At 42.8% G+C, this 22,143-nt stretch overlaps 1 protein-coding gene across 1 annotated transcript in view; it reads right to left on the bottom strand.

The window, feature by feature from the left end:
• Window positions 1-2,917: 2,917 nt before the first annotated feature.
• OTOG (otogelin) overlaps window positions 2,918-22,143 on the bottom strand; it is a 122,866-nt gene continuing 103,640 nt past the window's right edge. The window contains exons 46-54 of the mRNA XM_056803791.1: window positions 15,552-15,650; window positions 13,960-14,000; window positions 13,239-13,314; window positions 12,860-13,038; window positions 11,554-11,658; window positions 9,991-10,110; window positions 8,053-8,098; window positions 5,425-5,504; window positions 2,918-5,223 (exon numbers count right to left, since the gene is read on the bottom strand). Coding sequence (XP_056659769.1) covers window positions 5,023-5,223; window positions 5,425-5,504; window positions 8,053-8,098; window positions 9,991-10,110; window positions 11,554-11,658; window positions 12,860-13,038; window positions 13,239-13,314; window positions 13,960-14,000; window positions 15,552-15,650 — 947 coding nt within the window. The 3' untranslated portion in view covers window positions 2,918-5,022. The remainder of the gene's footprint in view (window positions 5,224-5,424; window positions 5,505-8,052; window positions 8,099-9,990; window positions 10,111-11,553; window positions 11,659-12,859; window positions 13,039-13,238; window positions 13,315-13,959; window positions 14,001-15,551; window positions 15,651-22,143) is intronic.

Below are 22,143 nucleotides of genomic sequence, written 5' to 3'. Positions count from 1 at the left end.
CAAATTATGGGTAGAATCAGACCACAAATATCCTCATTTTAACCAAGGTAGTCTTGTTTAGGCTATCAGGTTTTCTCCAATGTAATAAGATTGAGCCAAATAACCACTATAGTCCCTTTCAGTTTAGACATTAGGGATTAGGCTAGTAGACAGATTAGAGGACCTGGTAGCAAGGGGAGAGCCTGAGGGAAGGGTCTATCATCATTCTGTCTATGGTGGCCTCTTCTACTCACCATTGTCCCTTACAGAACCTCTCATCCCACTCTTAAGAGCTCCCCAACTCCCCTACTCATTCATTCAATGAACATTGAACCCTCTGAGGCTGGAAGAGACCTTTGAGATCTTTTAAGCTAACTTCTTTGTTTTGCAGATGAGAAAACTGAGGTTCAGAGAGAAGATTGTTCAGGTGGCACAGGCATCACTTAGCAGAACTGGGTTTGGGATCCAGGTCACATTCACTTCTAATCTGTTACTACCATGCTACTTGCTAGGTAAAAGAGCATTGTTTATATAGGGCAGTCCCCTAAAGACACTTTATGATCAAGAGTGTTGCATTTGGAGCCAGAAAGTCCTGAATTCAAATCTTGCCTCAGATACTTACTAGCTCTGTGACCCTGGGCAAATCACTTGACTACTGTTTGCCTCTGTTTTCTCACATACAAAATGAGGGAAATAATTACACCTACTTCCTAGGGTTGTTGTGAAGATCAAATGAAATTGTAAAAGCATTTAGCACAGTGCCTGGAGCATAGTAAATGCTATATACATTATTAACTATAATTATTATTAGAGCAGTGGACCTGGAATCAAGAAGACCTCCACTATTTAGTAGCTGTGTGCCCTTGGACAAAATCCACATCATCCATATCATCTGCCTCAATTTCTTTAACTATAAAATGAGGCTAACAATAAAATGAGAGACAATGATTTGTAAAGTGATTTGCAAACCATAACATGCTATATAAATGCCAGTTATTTTTATTACTGAGGTTGTCTTAAGTATTTGGTCCACCCATTCATACTTGACTGAGGATGAGTAGCTCAGCCTCTGTATTTGGGAATGTTTTGACTGGTTTAGGCTACCAGGGATTAACACCACACATGTGTATGTAAAAGAGAGCAAGAGTTTGAAAGTCCCAGCTTCCACTTGCCCTTCCTCATCCTGGGATCTAAGACTAGCAGCCTTGGAGAGAGGGGGCCTAGAGCAGAATCATGGCCCACCACGTGGTTGAAAAACCAACCATAGTCTCCCCAGTAAAGAAAAAGAGATTTCCTAGACAATGCCAAGTGTTGGAGAGTTCCAGGACCCTCTCTTCTTGAGGGATAGCAGTTAGTTATCTTAGTACCTTAGATGGTACCAGCAGAAAACGAAGTACATGACCTCAGGGCCAGAAAAGCAATATGGAACTAGGAGGAGCAAAAATATGGATCTTGCCCATGAGTTATTCAGACCATGCAGATCTGATTGGAAAAGGGTTTCCTTTCTAGCAACCCCAAGTTTATACCCCTTTCTAGGAAAACCCAGGTCTTTATTGGTGATTGTCAAGCTGGAGGCTCTAATAGCTCCTCAGCATCCACCTAAGGGTGAAGAATTGCCACTTCAATGACCCAAGGTCCATTTTCTTTCCAGAAGAGACCAGTTCCTTAGGGTTGGGTCCTGGGCCCCCCCAGGAACCAACTAGACCCTCATCTTGAGTCCAGAGATAATAGCCACCAACAGTAAATGCCCCAAAGGTGGAATGGGAAAGATAAGCTTCTGGCCCATATTTAGATACTGGACCACCCACGTGCACTGTGGTGTATGCTTTTTCCTTCCACACTCTTCCTTATCCCAAACCAGTTTTCTGAGCCATTGCCTAGTAGAGCTGGAGCTAGAAAGGATCTTGGAGATCATCTTGTTTAACTTTCCTCAACTGTCTACCATGAGTCAGTAGCCAGAACTACCCCCTATTTCCACATTAGCTTCTCCATGCACCACTGTCAAAGGCTGTCAACCAACCCAGGCACCACAGCTTACCCACTGCCAGGTTTGAATCCTGATTCTGCCGCTTATGCTCTATGTGCCTTTGAGCAAATCTCTAACCTTCTCTGGGCCTGGTTCCTTATCTATAAAGTGAGGATGTTGCATTTGATGGAAGGAAGGAAAGAAACAAGCCTTCATTAAATACCTATGTGCCAAGAACTATGGAAAGGACTTTACAAATATCTCACTAGTAGGGGTAGCTAGGTAGCACAATGGATAGAGTGCCAGCCAGACTAGGAGAGAGGAGGATATGGGTTCAAATCTTGCCTTAAGACACATACTAGTTGTGTGGACCCTGGGCAAGTCCCTTAATCTCAATTGCCTAATCCTTGCCACTTTTCTGTTTTAGAATTGATACTAAGTCAGAATGTAAGGCTTTTATATACATGTAGTCTCATTTGATCCTCACAACAACCCTGGGAGGTAGATAATGTTATTATTCCATTTTTACAATTGAGGAAACTGAGGCAGGCAGGTGTTAAGTAACTTGCCCAGGGTCATGCAGCTAGTCAGTATAAGAGGCTGACTTTGAATTCTGGTCTTCCTGATTCCTGTACCAGCACTCTTAACCACAAAGCTTCAGTCAATAGCCCAGCGCTCATGGCCTTAGTAGTGCTGGTCAGTTTTCCAAGTAATGGACTGGCCTAAATCTTGATGTTCTTGAAGGCAGGTGTGTCAAGGAAGTTCATTCCCTCCCCCTCCTGAGTAGCCTGACCTGTCCATCAACATTCCTCACATAACACAGTTACTGTGTACGTGTACGTGCTGTACATCAATAAAAGTGTGGAGCTTTTGACTTTAGTTGGGTTGGGGGCTTGAACGAATGTGGAAACAGAGCAAGCAGGTAAGGGGAAAAGAGGAAGGGCCTGGCAGGCTAGGCAACTTGTGGTCAGGTTACTTAGAGGAATGATGAGATTTAAAGCTATGAAAGTCTACCCTTTCTAATAAACTTTCATAAAATATGTATCTGGGTAGAAATATTAATTCAATTCTTACACAAGGGAAGTATATCTAGGCAGTAAAAGGAATAGCTCTCATTCATAGAGTTCTTCAAGGCTAGCCAAGTGCTTTACTATTGTGATTTCATTGGAGACTCACAGCAAGTCCACAAGACAGGTGATATTATCATCTGCATTTTAGAGATGAGAAAAATGTGGCTCAGGGAGGTTGACTTGACCAGGGTCACACAACTAATAATTCCCTGAGGAGAGATTGAATCTTTCAGGTCTTCCTGTTTCTAAGTGCAGCACTCCATCCATCACCATGTCCTGCTGTGCCTTTCAGTAAATTGGTGGGAGCAAGGATTCCTTTCTCCCTTCTCTTCAATCAGAGCATATACCATTGCCCCACACTAAGTTGGCCCCATCCTCCAAAATGGTGCCATGACTGAGTTCTCCTGCATTCTCCAAAGCAAGTCATTCCCAAAGACAATTTGACACCCACTGATATGCTTCTCAGCTTTCTTCTTGGCATTTATTGGACATGGAAGAATGACATGGATTTCATCATTTGCAAGTAGCGAAAAATGCCTCTCTTCCTTTTAACCTGGAGTAGCCCCTTCCTCAATAGTAGGCATCTCCAGGGCTCTAGGAAATACCTCCAGGGAAACTTGAAAGGGTAAGGCAAGGCCTCAATATGAAGGTCCTCTTCATATGGATTTGCCAGCAGCTTAGCCCTCCCCAGGTTGGACAAGGGACTGGAGGCATAGGGTAGGCACAAGAGGAGGAAGGAAAGCCCAAGCCCCTCTAGCCTAGCATCAAGCTTGCCAGGCTAACTCTAGGAAAGGCATCCCTAGACTCAGCAATGGACTCTGGGCCAAATGCTCATGTAACAAGTAAGCTAGAAGTGTCATCATCTTCCAATATTTTATCTTGAAGTCTCTTTGGGGAAAACATGCTCTAAGGCCTTGCAGAGCTAGAAATTCTACAAATGGAGGAGATTAGGAGATCCCTCGGTGCTGGATTTCTCTTCAAAACATTTCTGGAGTCTCACATCAGAAATTATGAGGCTGGAAGGTTGTTTGAAGGCCAAGATCAAGGGTGGCTTGTTAGTAAAACCCCCTGGGAGCATTCTGAGGCATCATGAAGGAGAAAAATTGCCTCTGAGGGTGATGAGCTGCTTTTGAGTTAGATAATTCTAGTCTAATTTGGAGTCCCTGAAGGATAAATCACTTCTTTCTCTCATTAAACTACCCCCATGAAACCATGAAGAAGGCCACCAGCTTCTACCAGGCTATGATGCATCAGGGAGGGCTCTACCTGGTAAATAACTTATACATGCCTAGTCTTGAAATCTTCCCTAGACAAAATGCCCATCACTGAGAATCAGGCAGGATTTCCTCAAGATGAAAGGAGTTCTGGACCATTTAATCAACTCAGCCAGCAGGTATCCTGTCCTTGAAGGACCCCTCCAAGGACAGAAGCTTCCTCTCCTACCACTTTTCAACCTCCCTGGACCATTTGATACGGCTAACCCTACTTTGTTCTCATAACTAAGATGTTAACGGATAAACTAAAGCCTTCATGCCCCAAAGGAATCCTGTCATCCATGTTTGGTCAAAAGGGCAAAGTGCCAGAGGTGGCCAATTTCCCAGCTTCTTTATTATGTCTAGCTCTAACAAGAGTGAGCTGGGGGTCTTCTGGTGCTCCAAGAGTGGGATCCATCCCCTTGCCTCTGCCCCAATCTGTAGTCGAACTGTACAAGACGATATCTCTGGCAGGAGGCAGGGAAGGAAAGACCTTTCTGCGATAACTCTGCTCCCAGTCTGAGATGGGCTTTCCTGACCCCTAGAGCACATTTGCTGCCAAGTTCTCCATGGCCAGGGGTTCCTATGAATCTGGGAGGCATGGGGTTAAAATTCCCCCCAGCCCTCACCCTACAAGGGTGCAAGGAAGGGGCAGGAGTCAGGAAAACCTCCCTCTGACTCTCAAAGGATCAAGGAAGTTGGAAGAAGAGGGAGGAGAAGGGCCACTCGCCAGCTCTTCCTCAGAAGAAAGGTCTCAGAACCACTGGCAGGCACAGTCTGTGGGCTCCTGGATGGTGTAAGGCACCCAGGAGGTATTTCCTGTACAAAAGAGCTGCACCGAGCGCCGTTGCAAGCCCATCTCCCGGCAGCACTTACAGAAACGAGCATACGTGTTGATGTTGTAGTTGTAGATGCTTGCAGAGGGGCACTTCCCATCACAGCTCACAATGTTCACCTGTGGCCGAGAGTAGGGCTGGGAGGCTGGGGAAGCTGCCAGCTCTCCCCCAGGATAGATAACTCACCCCAGCCCATCCCCAGACTCTCCTCCTCCCATCCTGGCCTCTCTCTCCCCAATCAAGCCAAGTGAGATGCTCAGACCCAGCCTGCTCCTGACCCCAGGGTCTCTCCCTCTTTCCCCAGGGCCCCTACAACGCACGGGCGTGTTGCTTCGGCAGTCGCTCTTCCGGATGGTCATTCGGACAGTCACCTTCTTACAGGACCTCCCATCCTCCTTACCTGGGGAAAGGCAAGAAAAGCCAAATAAACTTGACCAAACCACCCAGATTTCTTGCCCCATCCTGGGGCAGGAGAAGGGTAAGGAAAGGGAAGGTGGAGTTTCTTAGACACTTAGCTGTTGTGCACTGGGACCCTCAACCCATGCATGACTGGCCCCTGCCCCTCACAGCTTCCAGGGCCAACTCCATGGCATCCCCCTCTGAAGGAGAACTAGCAGGTAGTGTATCTGGGGCTTGGTGGTGAGTCCTGAAACCCTCAGTGCTGTGCTTTAGTCTATAAAGGAAGGACAGGAGATGGGAACGGGGCAGCAGAGTGGAGGTCCAGCAATGGGACATCCCACAGCTAGAACAAAGGCAAAGAACACTGGATTTGAAGTCAGGAAATTAGGGCTTGCTCTGCCACTCTCAACCCATTCACTCAAACTCTGTTTCCTCCAATGAAAATAAAGTTTTGTTGAACTGAATTAAATCTAATTAATCCTTTTGTCTTAATCTTTCTAGGGCAGTCCAGATGAAAGGGAGTGGATGTCCTAACAGTCCTTATCTTTGAGTGGTCCTGGGCCTAGAGAATGCAGTTCCATGTGGGGCTGTTCAGCAAGAAGCAGTTTTTAGGCTCTGGGTGGATAGGAGGAAGCGAGTGCTACTGGGGTGCACATGTGCATGCTTTGGGGCCCAATGGCCCCATTTGAAGACCAGGGGCTACCCAGATGCTCTTAGGAGCAGGAACAGAGAGCCACAACTGCCTCCCCTTCCCTAACCCTCCTTCCTGTCCTTTCTCTAGGGAACGGAGGGCCCAGGGATCAAAGGGACCATGTTCAGAATCACCACAAGAAGGCTGCTTTGTCTTCATTCCCACTGACTTGGGGACAACAGACACTAACCCTTGGAGAAGAAATGGGCCTAACTGGGAGCAGAAAAAAAAAAGCCCTGGGAAATCTGGAGAGAGTGGGACAAGGCTTCAGTCATGCTCAGGGTGTGAGAAAAATGGATCATAAATGGAAAAGAGGGTGATCTGGGGATTGGAGAATGGGTTCAAGGAGGGAGAGTGGAGGGAGGAGAGCAGGTGATAGGATGGAAACAGGGAGAGGGGCCTTGGCATCAGAGGAAATTATAGCAGATCACACGCTCAGGCCACCATCTTAATCTCCCAATTTGAGCTGCCCAAGCAGCCCACTCCCAGAAATGGCCTCTGAGGAGCCATCTGGAGCAGAAATTATTAACTTTTTCTAGTCATGCACTCCTCAGGCAGTCTGATGAAAGCTATGGGCCACTTCTCAGAATCACTTTTCTAAATGCATAAAATTGAAATAAAGATGTAATGGTTTCCCTTCCAAATTCATGGGCCCTGGAAGTCCTCCATAGGAGGCCAATGGACCTCAAGGTAAGACCCCGGATCTACAACATAAAGCAGTTTAGGGATGTTCCATGTGGTTAGGCAACCAGTAACCAGAGTGTAGCTGGAGAAAGCCCAGGGTGGATCTTTGATCCTCCTGTCCTGGGGCAAGGAGGGATGGGACAGAGCCCTAGTGTGGTCTGGGTCACTCTCGGGGAAAGCAGCTCTTCTGGGAAGAGAAGGAAATACCAGCCTGTGAGGTACAGAATCATAGAGTTGGAGCAAGACCTCAGAGGCCATCTAGTCCAACTCTAACCCCCTCCATTTTGTGGATGAAGAAACCAAGGGTTAGGGAGATTGAGTGATTTGCCCGAGATTACACAGTAGCAGAAATGGAATTTGAACCCTCATCTTAACTCCAGAGTGAGTATTCTTTCCCTTCCTTTGTATCATATGGCCATGGAAAGAGTTCAAAGACTCCTCCAGCTGACACAATAGGTTCTTGAGCTCCTAGGGACCAAGACTGACCTATTTCAGCTTCACTGGACATTAGTCCCCCATGTATGCTCTGGGATCCAGCCCAATTGGCCTTTCTGCCTCTCACTCATACTCTATTTCCAGTCTCTGGACCTTTACACTGGTGATCCAACCCCATCCTCCCACCCCCATGCCTGGGATGGCCACCTTCCTTATCTCCTTCTCATAGAATTTCTTTTTCCCTTTAAATGTAGCTCAGACCCCATCTTCTGCATAAAGTCTTTCCAAATATTCTGTGGTGCCCCTCTCCTTCCTCCCCAACTACTTTGCTTTTATTCTTATAGATATACTCATCTCCTTTGTTAGAATAATAGCGCATTGATATTTGGGATTGTTTCATCTATTGTCTTTGTATCCCCAGTGCCCAGGTCAGTGCCTGGCCCACAGGAGGCATGTAATGGATGCTTGCTTGCTTGCCTGCTTGATTCTCTAATGAGAAGCACAAGCCTGGCTCTAACAAGTGCCCAGGAGGACAAATGTCACCTCTACAAATAATGATGTGACACATAAAACATTATCCCAGTCACACCTGAGAAGCCACTATTGTCCTGGGGTCTCACACAAGACCCTCCAGGCAGGAATAGTAGGATCCTGCCAGGGACCCAGGAAACTTCCCCCAGCACTGTGTTACTCAGTCCTGGGGGACCTTTGGAGTCGTGGCATAAGCTGGGATACTCACATGTCTTGCAGCATCCCTCCACAGAAGGTACCACAGAGCCCCCCACCTAAACGAAGAGGAAGATAGTGAGACAGAGGCATAAGATAAGCTGTGGTATTCTCTGATGTCCCTGTTAAAACTACCCACAGATATGCCCTTCCACCAAAAGCTTAACTAAACATTATTTGGGAAAGTATCTGTGGGCTCAGGGTTTGAGGCCAGAGCAAAGTTTAAAAGGATGCAGAGTTATCCAGATAATTCAGGCCAAATAGGTCGTTCCCCTTTCTGGTCCCACCATTCACCTTAGGATACTTTGAGCTACCCAAGGATGGGGTCCCTCCCCTCCTCCTGGATTTTGCAGCCAGAGATGACCAAAGAATATGCATCCTACAACCTTCCAGGAAAGTCATGCTATATTTTCCTGGATACCTAGCATGAATCGATATGGGGCTTGGGACAGTTGGGTATGGATATGATTGTGGGGGAAAACATAGGTCCTGTGAGTGATCATATGACCTTTCCCTGGTGAATCCCTGCCCCCATCCAAGTTTCTCCCTTCCTCCCTATTCCTAGGCCTCTTTTCTGGCCATTTAAGGTCCCTGTTCTTCTACACTAATTGTTGACTCCCAGATTCAGGGAAGATTCCATAGCCCTGAATTCATGGCCATCTGTACTAACTCTAGGGAAGGAACAACGTGCTCAAAAAGGCCTTGAATGGGAGTCAGGAGATCTGTGTTCTAATTCTGAAAATATGAAAGGTATTTTTTTCTTTTCCCTTTGAGGTCCTATGATGGAGGCAGAGGTGAAGAAGAGAAAAGAGATGTCTGGGGCTAGGAGTCTTTGAGGTATATTGCTATAATTTCATCCTGAGAATGAATATGCTTGTGTAAGTAGGTATGATCTTCCTGACTCCAAAGCCATTATGTGTCACTCCCATTGCCCAAGCTAAACTTTGGGTGTTTGTTTCTAATCTTTGAACATCAGAAATAGATTATATCTGTATTTGCAGTGCATTAGGAGGCATCTGGATAGATAAATGGATGGATGGATGGATGGATGGATGGATGGATGGATGGATGGATGGATGAATGGATGGAAGACTAGATGAATGGATGGCTAGATGGATGGATTAGGGGGTTGATACATGGTCAGATTGGAAAGAAGAGAGATCTTCCCTGTGAAAGAGAATTTACACTTTTTGTTTATTTTAGCTTCATCAATCAAGAACTTGGAGTTCCCCACCTTTCACAGTTACTTAGTCATTAACATTTAGCTAGTCCTAAAAGACCACAAGCACTGCCTGCCACCACCACACAAGCCCCAGCAATGCTAGGCAAATTGGGAGACTATGATTAGTTCCTGATATATGATAGACCAGCCCACAGTGAAAGAACTAGAAACCAGAGAGATAGGAGGTGACATGGAGAAAATTGCTTATAAAAGATAGTCAAGGGGATTCTGATTCATTCTGCTGCCTTGGTGGCTCTTGCATGGTGATTCTGCTTTGGTGGCTTGAGGAGTTTGGCTTCAGTGACTTGATTAGGTTGAGGAGACCCTGGCCAGAGACATTGGCCTTTCAGCTCTTCTCCTGTCTTCGGTGGGACCCCCTCTTCAGTGAGGCACTCAGATCCAGACTTAGGGAATTTAACTAGGCAATATTTTCTACCTCCTTCCTACATTCCCCCTTTATCGTCTCTACCTTGCTATAATAAAGCTACTAAAGCTACTAACAGCCTTTTGACTTAAGAGTTAATTATTATAAATGGCGACCACAACAACTTTTTAAATTCTTATATTTGTCAAACACAATTTAAATATTACACCCCCCCCCCCGTCCCTTCATGCTTCAGGGTATGCTCTGGCCTAGAAGGAAACTGAAATTTGAAGGGCTAAGAAACTCTAAGATATACTGCCCCAGGCCAGTGGCTCATCTGGACATCCCATTCCCATAGCCCTTACCTTCCCACATTCAGTCTCATTGAGGGGTGGGCAGGTGATGGGAGACACAACCAGGACTGCGCCGAGAGCTGTATTGCTGCATTCATGACGAGCACAGTCAGAGATCCAAGATGCTCCAGGCTGGAAGGAAGATGTATAAAGGATAGCTGACCCAGAGGATCTATGCCAAGTAACCATCCTCTGAGGAGTTAGGGAGGCCTTATATGAGATACACCTACCCTGCTGCTGGGGACTAGACTAGTTTCTCTGCCTTAGAGATAAGACAAGGGAAGATGCTTAGCCTCCAGATTACTTGTCTGTGTTTGTACTCCATTTATGGTGGTTTAAAAAATACATGGATATCAGAGATCTTGGGTCCTAGTCTAGATTCTGTCACTAATTCTATAAACACAAAATTTTAGAAGTGGGAAAGGGGGAAAGGACCTCATAAGTCATCTCATCTGACTCTCTCAATTTACAGAGAAGGAAACTGGTACCTTGATACTTGGAAACCTGGAACTTGGTGTGTGACCTTAGGAAAGTCACTCACCATCTCTGAGTTTCAATGTCTTCTATAAAGTGAATATAATAATCCCTACTCTGCTTTCAAAAGGTCATTGTAAGAATCAATCATCACGCATTCATTGTGTGCCAACTATATACCAGGCACTGGATCATGGCTTGACCATTCCCCCTCCCAGCCTCCATCTCTTGTCTTCCCTGGCTTCTTGTAAGACTCAGCTCAAATCTCACCTTCTGTAGGAGTCCTTTCCTAGTGTTCTCCCTTCCAACCTAGCATTTTTGCTGATGTTGTTGGGCTGTTTCAGTTGTATCTGACTTTTCATGACCCCATTTTGGGATTTTCTGGTAAAGATACTGGAATGGTTAACCATTTCCTTCTCCAGCTCATTTTACAGATGAGGAAACTGAGGCCAAAAGGGTTAAGTGACTTTCCCAGGGTCACACAGCTAGTATCTGAGATTGAATTTTAATTAAGGGAGGTGTCACCGAGCTGCTCTTTTCACTAGTACTAACTTTTTAGATATAGATATAGATATATAATATTGAATTGCATAGGTATTTGTATGCTGCCTCTTCCATTATGTATGAGCTCCTTGAGAGAAGGGATTCTGTTTCTGCTTTTCTTCATAACCCCAGAACTTAGCACAATGACTGGCATACGATAGGCACTTAATGAATGTTTATTGCTTGACCAATACAGGGGATACAGAGACATAAGGGAAATATTCCCTGCCTTCAAGGAGCTCACATTTAAATGTGTGTGAAGCACTGTGAAAAGGTGAAGGCATTAAGTGAATGTAGCAGGGTTGGAGGGGGCAATCCCTAAATCAAAAATAGCATCTTTGTTATATGGCTTCACACAGCTGCTCCCTAGCTCTGCCCAAAATATGCTCAGTCCTCTGGGCACTGCTGCTTATCCACCTCACTTTTCTCCTCTACATAAAAGAGGGTCCTGGGATCAATTTGGGCCCAGGGGTGGAGAAAAGGAACCAAGACGATTTCCATGGAGTTATTGGGTGGGAGGGAGAGCTGGGGGGCGGGGTTGGGGAAGAAAAGACTCACCAGAAATATGACCTCAGTGCCATTGGGAAGCATAAAGAGGCAGGACACATTTTTGCAGGAACCACAGCAGGTGGCCAAGTCCTGGGGAGGCTGGTACTCCTGGTTCTGCAAATTCAGCCAAGTCAGTCCCAACCTGACACACCTTAGCCTCTCCCTGCCAGCTGTCCCCTCACCCTGAATGTTTTCCCAATGATCCCTCAGCCCTAAGTCACCATAAGATTCAGAAAGGATCCAGGAACAGAATAAGAGATTTGTTGAGCGACATGGGAATTCAGGAAATCACCTAGTCAAGTGATGGCAAACCTATGGCACACAGAATGCTCTCTCTGGGTATGTGGCTGTCTTCCCCCACCCCCTCACCCCCAGAGCTTGTTACTAGAAAGGCAGAGAGACTCAGCAGAGTTGCTCCCCTCCCCCTTTCCACTGTGCCTGAAGACATTTTTTCACATTCCCCCATCCCTCTGCCCAGCAGCCCAATGGGAGCACTTTCTCCTCCCCTTGTGTGTGTGGGGGGGGCATGGCATGCAGTCTCTGGGGGAGGGGCATAGTATGTGGTCTCTAAAAAGGTTGCCATCACTGACCTACTCCATCCTTTTGTGGTATCCAGGCAAGACCATGTCTAACACCAGAGAATGATAAAGGTGTCTCTCCTAATCATAATGATCTACAAGAGAGTCTGGTCCAGGTCTTGGTACCCAACTTAAAAATCTTCTTGCATAAAGTAAAATTCAACAAGGAAAAAAATCTTCTTGCTGTATTTCTACCTCATGCATTCTGCTCTGCTCTCTCTCTCTCTCTCTCTCTCTCTCTCTCTCTCTCTCTCTCTCTCTCTCTCTCTTTCTCTCTCTCTCTCTCTCTTTCTCTCTCTCCCCATCTCTTTCCCCCCTTCCTTCTCTGCCTCTGTCTCTCTTTCACACACTACACACATACATACACATTCATATGAGTACACATTCATAGGCATGCACACATCCCCATAGAGGTGGGGAACAACTGGCCATCGTCCTTCAGATACTTTGAATATTGCCTTTGAGAACAGTCCTTTGGGTTACTCATGGTTTACTATAATCCAACTCTCCTTTCTTAGCCACTTTCCATCTTCTCTCCATTCCTCTGAAACATTCAATTTTCCCCATAGGACTTGATGAATCTCCTACTTAGAATCCTCGATCAGGATAGGTTCCTATTCATCCATTCATTCCTCTCCTCTTTCAGGAGGTTGTGAACCCTTGAAGTTGGTTATCCCAGAAGATAAAGGAAGGTTTCCACCAGGTTCCCCCAAGCCACATTGTGTGTGGAGTCTTACAGCCTCACACTGCACATCACAGAGGACAGATGTTGTGTTGATCTGGTAGAAGTTGGTATGGGGATCAAGGACATCAGTGCAGTGGGAGGTATTGCAGACACCATCAGCTGAGAGCTCCACCACCTTCTGGCCAGGCTGCAGGACCCCACGTTCCTGGCTCAGGCAAACAGGAGCCTTCACTGGTCATAGAGGGACATACACTGATCATAGCCATAATTCAGGAGGATAGGTCCTCCCCACCAACTTCCCACCCAACCACCCCATCCCTGGGGTTCATTAGTTTGTCATTCAAATAGGGAGAGATCCCTTCCCTCACTGTGGATGAAGACCAGAGCCTTTGGGTCTGGATAACACCCTATTGTTTCCCTTGTTCACTCACCACAAATGTACTTGACACAATCGCACACGTTCTCAGCACTCTGCATGAACTCTGTATCAAGCTGCTGTAGTTCCCACTGGATGCACATAGAGCTCAGTCAGTCTCCTATGGCTACCCAGTCTTTCTTCCAAGGGCCAAAGGCAGATGCAGGAGAAAATCTGGGGATCTCTGCCTTGGCTCATGTTCCTTCTCTAACACACTCTGAAAGATGGCCTGGCAGTCCTGGGGGAATCTGGGATATTCAGTGTATTTCTTCCTAATTTCTTAGCATAGCCAAAAAACTGACAAACTCACCCATAGCACAATTGAGAATCTATCCCTACAAGGTCCTCAAACCAAATGTATTGTTCCCATCTTAAAGATGTAGAAAGAGAAGTCCAGAAAGATGAAGACAAGCAGTTTGGGGAAGAGGGGAAAGGGCATCACCTCAGTCTTTATCATGACTCTTCTACCAACCCTAGAAAATCCTCTTCCCTTCTTTCCACATTTGTACAAATAGGTGGGCATCTCTAGTTTTCATATCCTGTGATTTTTGTCTGGCTTGTTCAAAGCAATGGAATAAGTGAGTGACAAAGCTTGGCTCTCAGATCCTGAAAGGGTCTCCTCCCATCAAGGTCTTTCCTCTCAATGAAAGACAAGGGTCAGTAGAGAATAGGGAAGGGAAGGGATAGAGGAAGATTCAAGATATTGAACAAAGGAAAGAGAGGCACGAGGCACTCACCAGGTGGCACTTAGGTACAGGGATGGTGTCACAGTCACATTCTGAAAAATAGGAATGGCCAGAACGAAATTTAGCTTGAGACATCAACCCAAGTTTCTACCCATTGGTTGCCAAGACTATAATCCCAGAGCCCTGACTCCTAACTCCAGGCTTCTGGAATGCAAATAGACTTCCAGAAAATGGAGGAATGGTAAGATATTGGGCCTTCATTCTATTTCCCCATGTGAATAGCCTTTGGACTGACCCCAAAGGAGGCGAAGTAGGGAGTGTTATGGAACCCAGGAAAAAATGAACACTAAAAGCTTTTTCAATCAAAGGAAAGGGATTGAGGGTAGGGAAGAAGCAATGAGATGCCATAATCTCTGAATTACCTCTGGAACCACTATTCAAAGGTAAATTGGATAAAAATCACTTTCTATCTTTATCTCTGTTTAAAACCCTTGTTCAGGCTCTATATAACTAAATGACCAAGCTCAAACCCAGAGGAGAGTTTAAAAAAATGTACTGCCCTCCTTTTATCAAGAAAGGCATAGGGGGGGCAGCTGGGTAACTCAGTGGATTGAGAGCCAGGCCTAGAGAGAGTAGGTCCTAGGTTCAAATCTGACCTCAGACATTTCCTAGCTGTATGACCCTGGGCAAGTCACTTAATCCCCATTGCCTAGCCCTTACCACTCTTCTGCCTTGAAACCAATACACAGTATTGATTCCAAGATAGAAGGTAAGGGGTTTTATATTAAAATAATAATAATAAAAAGAAAGGCATAGGGCAACATGGAACAGTAGGTTATCTTTAGAATCAGATGACCTGGGTTCAGATTCTGATTCTGTCACAGAAATAAGCTGTGTGACCTTGAGCAGCCTCTCTGGGCCTTACTTGTCTTATCTGTAAAACAAAAGTTAGACTAAATGACCAGTAAAGTCCTTTCTAAATCTTGTATCCAATCTAGTGACGATGGGTGTGAAGCATGATGGATGAGATTGCTGTGTCAGTTGTTTAATTTTTGTTTGGGGTTTTTTTACTGGAAGGGAAGGCTGATTAAAAGTAGAAATGCCCATGATGTAAAAATAGAAACCATTAATACATTTTTTAAAAGAAAGACTTTGTTCAAACTCTGCTAAAATGTGATTTAAAAAAAAGCCATACCCTAATAAAGGTCTATTTTTGTGGCTCTAAGCTCTTTAACAAAAAAAAAATTCTGTATCTAATCCTCATATGTGTGGGATACTGTATGTATCTTAGACAAAGCACAAGCTCTACCTTCAAAGGACAGGGGGCTAAGATTAATCCAGATGGCCTAATAAAAGACTGTCTTTTGATTAAAAAAAATAATCATCAATTTTACACTAGCAAAAGTCTAGGTGCACAGTGGAGTGTTTCTCACTTTTTCTTTCTAGGAAAGAAAGAGATTCAGGGCTCTTAGAACTGCGAGTGATGGGAATTTAATGGGTGTGCCACATTCCTTCATGAGGAAGCCTTTGGAAGGAGTCAAGTATCAATAACAACCACCATGGTGGCAGTCCACAAGCTCACAGCCTCCTTGAGATGGAGAGGACCCAGCAAGAGTATGAGCTGTTGCCCGAGGCTCACTTACCGCATGACCGATATGGGCAACATCGATCAGGGCTCCACACTTCCACCAGGGACATACCTAAGCCACACTGTAATTGGGGACAGCGGAAGAGCTGGCATTCTGGCAGAAAAAGAGAACAGGTTAGAAAACAGACAATGATAGTAACTACCCATTGTCTGAGCATGAAACCTTGGAGAAGATCCTGACATGGGACCACCCATCTAAATGGAGGTCCATCCTTGTAACTCCTGAAACCTCTAGAATGAGCTTTGTGTAGACCTACCATAGAATCCTAGCTGGAAGGGACCTTAGAAGCTCTCAAATCCAACTCCCCCATCTTACCAAAAAAAAAAAAAACCTGAGGCTAAGAGTCTTGCCCAAGATCTCATAGCTAGTATAAGTTTGAAGTAGCATCTGAACTCATCTCCCTGTCTCCACGTCCAGCGTTCTCTGCAGCCTGTTACTAAGGACCCTAGGGTCTGCTCTTATACAATGTTAATATTAATACATGTGACTTCCCAATAAAAATTCCTTAAGTTTATTTTCCTGGCTTTGGGCTTTGAGATCATCTCAGCAGGGATGACTGATCAAATTTAATATAATCTGTAAAGGAGGGCTTTGAGGATTGCACCCTTGGCTTCCCTAAAAGAACAAACTTGCTTTTAAACCATTTGGAAGGATCTGAGAGAAATGACAAGAGGGAGGGAAGGAGAAAGGGAGCGAATACAAGAGATGGATGAGAGGGGAGGAATGGCCCAGGCTTGGCTTTGCCTTGCTTTATGCCTGCCTTCTGGGTATGTGGATTTGCTGGCTCAACTAGTAGACAAGTATAGCTAGACTTCTTTGGATCATATCCTACGAGCTTATATTGTTTGAAAGTTTTTCCAAGGGTGACCTTATCTCATGATAATTCAGTTTCTTGGAAACTAGAAATTTAAACACTTATTTTCTGTTATTAAAGGGAAAAAAGCAAGAGAAGTGGCCTTAATGGTTGCCATTTTAAAACCAAATTAATGTAAATCAAATCAGCCACTGATAGCAGCTTGAATTCTTATAGAACTTTAAAGTTTACAGGGCATTCTCCTATGAGGTGTGTAGTGCAAAAATTATCATTCCCATTTCATAGATGAGGAAACTGAGGCTCTCAGACATTAGATGTCTTCTTGCCCTGCATGTCATACCTAATATGAGGGGGCTGGAGTGAAAACCCAGATCTTCTAATTCTTTTTTATTCACATTATTTTATTTATTTATTTATAGAATATTTTCTCATGGTTACATGATTCAAGTTCTCTCTCTCCTCTTTCCTCCCCCTCCCAGAGCTGACAAGCAATTCTATTGATTTATACATGTCTCATTCTCAAAACCTATTTCCATATTATTCATATTTGTAATAGAGTAATCTTTTAAAAACCACAACCCCAAATCCTATACCCATATAACCAGGTGATAGATATTTTTCTTCTGCATTTCTACTCCCATAGTCTTTTCTCTAGATATGGATAACATTCTTTTTCATAAGTTCTTCAGGATTATTCTTGATTATTGCATTGCTATTAGTAGTAAAGTCTATTACATTTGATTGTTCCATAATGTTTCACTTTCTGTCTAGAATGTTCTCCTGGTTCTGCTCATTTCACTCTGCATCAGTTCATAGTGGTCTTTCCAATTCACATAGAAAGCCTCCATCCAGATCATCATTCCTATAGCACAATAGTATTCCATCACCACCATATACCACAATGTGTTCAGCCATTCCCCAATTGAGGGACACCCCCTCATCTTCCAATTTTTTTGCTACCACAAAAAGCACAGATATAAATATTTGTGTATATTTTTTATCTCTTTGGAGTACAAACCCAGTAGTGGTATAGCTAGATCAAAAGGGCAGGCAGTCTTTTTTTTTAAACCTTACCTTCCGTCTTGGAGTCAATACTGTATATTGGCTCCAAGGCAGAAGAGTGGTAAGGGCTAGGCAATGGGGGTCAAGTGACTTGCCCAGGGTCACACAGCTGGGAAGTGTCTGAGGCCAGATTTGAACCTAGGATCTCCCATCTCTATGGCTAGCTCTCAATCCACTGAGCTACCCAGCTGCCCCCATAGGCAGTCTTTTATAGCCCTTTGGATATAATTCCAAATTACCTTCCAGAATGGTTGGATCAATTCACAACTCCACCAGCAATACATTAGTGTCCCAATTTTGCCAAGCCTTCTAATTCTAAGACTTAAACTTTTTCCATTATGCCCTTGCTTACTCTAGTTTGCAATTAAATTCTTTTGTATATTAGTACCAATTTCACTAAGTTTAAGTTACCCTTCCCCAATTCAACTCCACTCCATGCCCCCTGACAAAATAGCATGTCAGTCCAGTGACATAAGGCTAAACTCTGGACCCCCACACTCCTAAGAAAAGCATCCCTACCAAAGAAAAGATATTACAAGCTCCCAAGAAGAAGTCATTCAGATTCCAAGGAACCACAGTGAGGATAACTCAGGATCTGGCTGCATCCACACTGAAAAAAAGAAAGGCATGGAATACAATATTCTGGAAAGCAAGGGAACTAGGTCTACAACCAAGAATCAACTACCCAGCAAAACTGACTATATTCTTACAGGGGAAAGTATGGTCATTCAACAAAATAGAAGCATTTCAAGAATTCATAAAGAAAAGACCAGACCTGAACAGAAAATTTGATGTCCAAGCACAGAACTCAAGAGAATCATCAAAAGGTAATTAAAAAAGGAGGGGAAAAAAGAAAAACAAAAAAAATTTTTAAGAGACTCAATAAGTTAAAATGATATGTATCCCTATAAGAAAAGGGGTCATTGGTAACTCTTAAAAACTGTTGTTATTACCTGGGCAGCAAAAAGAACTACACTCAGAGGGAACAGTGACAAACTGTATAGGATGAAAGGACAAGACATAAATAGGTATATAGATATATGCATGCAAACATACATATGCATGAGTATGCATATATATATATATATATATATAACTAGAGCTTAAAAATAGGTTAATATTAAAAGAAATGGGAAAAGAAACAAATGGGGATAAATTTATATGTCATAAAGAAGCTCATGTTGGGGGCAGGAGAACATCAATACACTGGAAGGGTAAAGAGGTCAGATACAGGAAATACTCAACTTTTACATACTTTGAAAGTGACTCAAAGAGGGAAAAACAATCCAATCCATTGGGGGCAGAGAATAGATTTGCACCCTAAAGGGGAGTAGAAGGGTAACAAATGGTCTGATGGGGAGGGAAGCAGTACAAGAGAGGGAGGGAGCAGGGGGTTAATTTTAGAAAGACTACAGGGAAAATAAGGGGGTATAAATAGGGAGGGAGGTAGAAAGGGAAGTAAAATAAGGGTGGGAACAAGGGGGACTGTTTAAAAGCAAACATTGGGGTAGAAGGAAATAGTGAAAGAAGAAAAGGCAGGTAAAGGAGCAGAAATCAAAATGCTGGGAAATACACAGCTAGTAATCATAACTCTGAATGTGAATGGAATGAACTCACCCATAAAACGCAAGTGAATAGCAGAGTGGATTAGAGTCCAAAACCCTACCATATGCTGTCTACAAGAAACACATATGAGAAAGATAGATACACATAGGGTGAAAGTAAGAGGGTGAAGCCAAATCTATTGGGCATCAACTGACAAAAAGAAGGCAGGAGTCACAATCATGATATCTGACAAAGCCAACGTAAAAATAAATCTAGTTAAAAGAGATAGAGAAGGTAATTACATCCTGATAAAAGGCAGTATAGACAGTGAGGAAATATCTGTTCTCAACATGTATGCACCAAATGGCATAGCATCCAAATTTCTAAAGGAGAAACTAGAGGAACTCAAGGACAAAATAGATAGAAAAACTATACTAGTGGGAGACCTGAACCTTCCTCTATCTGAACTAGATAAATCAAACCAAAAAATAAATAAGAAAGAGGTAAGAGAAGTGAATGAAATCTTAGAAAAATTAGAGTTAGTAGACATGTGGAGAAAAATAAATAGGGACAAAAAAGGAATATACCTTTTTTTCAGCAGCACATGGTACATTCACAAAAATTGACCATGTATTAGGGCATAAAAACATTGCAAACAAGTGCAAAAGAGCAGAAATAATAAATGCAACTTCCTCAGATCACAATGCAATGAAAATAATAATTAGTAAGGGAACATGGAGAGGTAAATCAAAAATCAATTGGAAATTAAACAATACGATTCTCCAAAACCAGTTAGTTAAAGAACAAATCATAGAAACAATTAATAACTTCATTGAAGAAAATGACAATGATGAGACATCCTTTCAAAAACCTATGGGATGCAGCCAAAGCAGTACTCAGGGGGAAATTTATATCCTTGAGTTCATGTATTAACAAATTAAGAAGGGCAGAGGTCAATGAATTGGGCATGCAAATTAAAAAATTAGAAAGTGAACAAATTAACAATCCTCAGATGAAGACTAAATTAGAGATCCTAAAACTCAAAGGAGAAATTAATAAAATTGAAAGTCAAAGAACTATTGATTTAATAAATAAAACTAGAAGCTGGTACTTTGAAAAAACAAATAAAATAGACAAAGTACTAGTCAGTCTAATTAAAAAAAGGAAAGAAATAAACCAAATTGACAGTATCCAAGATGAAAAAGGAAACCTCACCTCTAATGAAAAGGAAATTAAGGCAATCATTAAAAACTACTATGCCCAATTATATGGCAACAAATATGGCAATCTAGGTGATGTGGATGAATATTTACAAAAATATAAATTGCCTAGACTAAAAGAGGAAGAAATAAATTACCTTAACAACCCCATTTCAGAAAAAGAAATTGAACAAGCCATCAAAGAACTCTCTAAGAAAAAATCCCCAGGTCCAGATGGATTCACAAATGAATTCTATCAAACATTCAAAGAACAACTAATCCAATATTAAACAAACTATTTGACAGAATAGGCCAAGAAGGAGTTCTACCAAATTCATTCTATGACACAAACATGGTACTGACCCCAAAGCCAGGCAGGTCAAAAACAGAGAAAGAAAACTATAGACCAATCTCCCTAATGAATATAGACACAAAAATCTTAAATAGGATACTAGCAAAAAGGCTCCAGCAAGTCATCACAAGGGTCATCCACTATGACCAGGCAGGATTCATACCAGGAATGCAAGGATGGTTCAATATTAGGAAAACCATCCACATTATTGACCATATTAACAAGCAAACTGACAAAAATCACATAAGTATCTCAATAGATGCAGAAAAAGCCTTTGATAAAATACAACACCCATTCCTATTGAAAACACTAGAAAGTATAGGAATAGAAGGGCCTTTCTTAAAAATAATAAACAGTATATATCTAAAACTATCAGCAAACATCATCTACAATGGGGATAAACTAAAAGCCTTTCCAATAAGATCAGGAGTAAAACAAGGATGCCCATTATCACCTCTATTATTTAACATTGTACTAGAAACACTAGCAGTAGCAATTAGAAAAGAAAAAGAAATTGAAGGCATTAAAATTAGCAATGAGGATACCAAGCTATCACTCTTTGCAGACGATATGATGGTTTACTTAAGGAATCCTAGAGAATCAACCAAAAAGTTACTCAAAATAATCAACAACTTTAGCAACGTTGCAGGATAGAAAATAAACCTGCATAAGTCATCAGCATTTCTATATATCACTAACCCACTTCAGCAGCAAGAATTAGAAAGCGAAATACCATTTAAAATCACCCTAGACAATATAAAATACTTAGGAATCTATCTGCCGAGACAAACACAGGAACTTTATGAACACAACTACAAAACACTCTCCACACAACTAAAACTAGACTTGAACAATTGGAAAAACATTAACTGCTCATGGGTAGGATGAGCCAATATAATAAAAATGACCATCCTACCCAAACTCATCTATCTATTTAGTGCCATACCTATGGAACTTCCAAAAAAATTTTTTTACTGATCTAGAAAAAACCATAACAAAGTTCATTTGGAAGAACAAAGGATCAAGGATATCCAGGGAAATAATGAAAAAAAAAATACAAAGGAAGGGGGCCTTGCAGTCCCAGATCTCACACTATATTATAAAGCAGCGGTCATCAAAACAATTTGGTACTGGCTAAGAGACAGAAAGGAAGATCAGTGAAATAGACTCGGGGTAAGTGACCTCAGCAAGACAGTATATGGCAAACCCAAAGATCCCAGCTTTTGGGACAAAAATCCACTATTTCATAAAAACTGCTGGGAAAATTGGAGGACAGTGTGGGAAAGATTAGGTTTAGATCAACACCTCACACCCTACACCAAGATAAATTCAAAATGGGTGAATGACTTGAACATAAAGAAGGAAACTATAAGAAAATCAGGCAAACACAGAATAGTATACATGTCAGACCTTTGGGAAGGGAGAGGCTTTAAAACCAAGCAAGACTTAGAAAGAGTCACAAAACGCAAAATAAATAATCTGGAATACATCAAATTAAAAAGTTTTTGTACAAGCAAAACCAATGTAACTAAAATTTGAAGGGAAGCAACAAATTGGGAAACAATCTTCATAACAAAAACTCTGACAAAGGTTTAATTACTCAAATTTACAAAG

Source organism: Monodelphis domestica, chromosome 6 (genome assembly GCF_027887165.1).
Source record: "Monodelphis domestica isolate mMonDom1 chromosome 6, mMonDom1.pri, whole genome shotgun sequence".
In the NCBI taxonomy this organism is placed as follows: domain Eukaryota; kingdom Metazoa; phylum Chordata; class Mammalia; order Didelphimorphia; family Didelphidae; genus Monodelphis; species Monodelphis domestica.
Note: the sequence above shows the minus strand (reverse complement) of the source record. Positions and strands in the feature narration are given on the sequence as shown.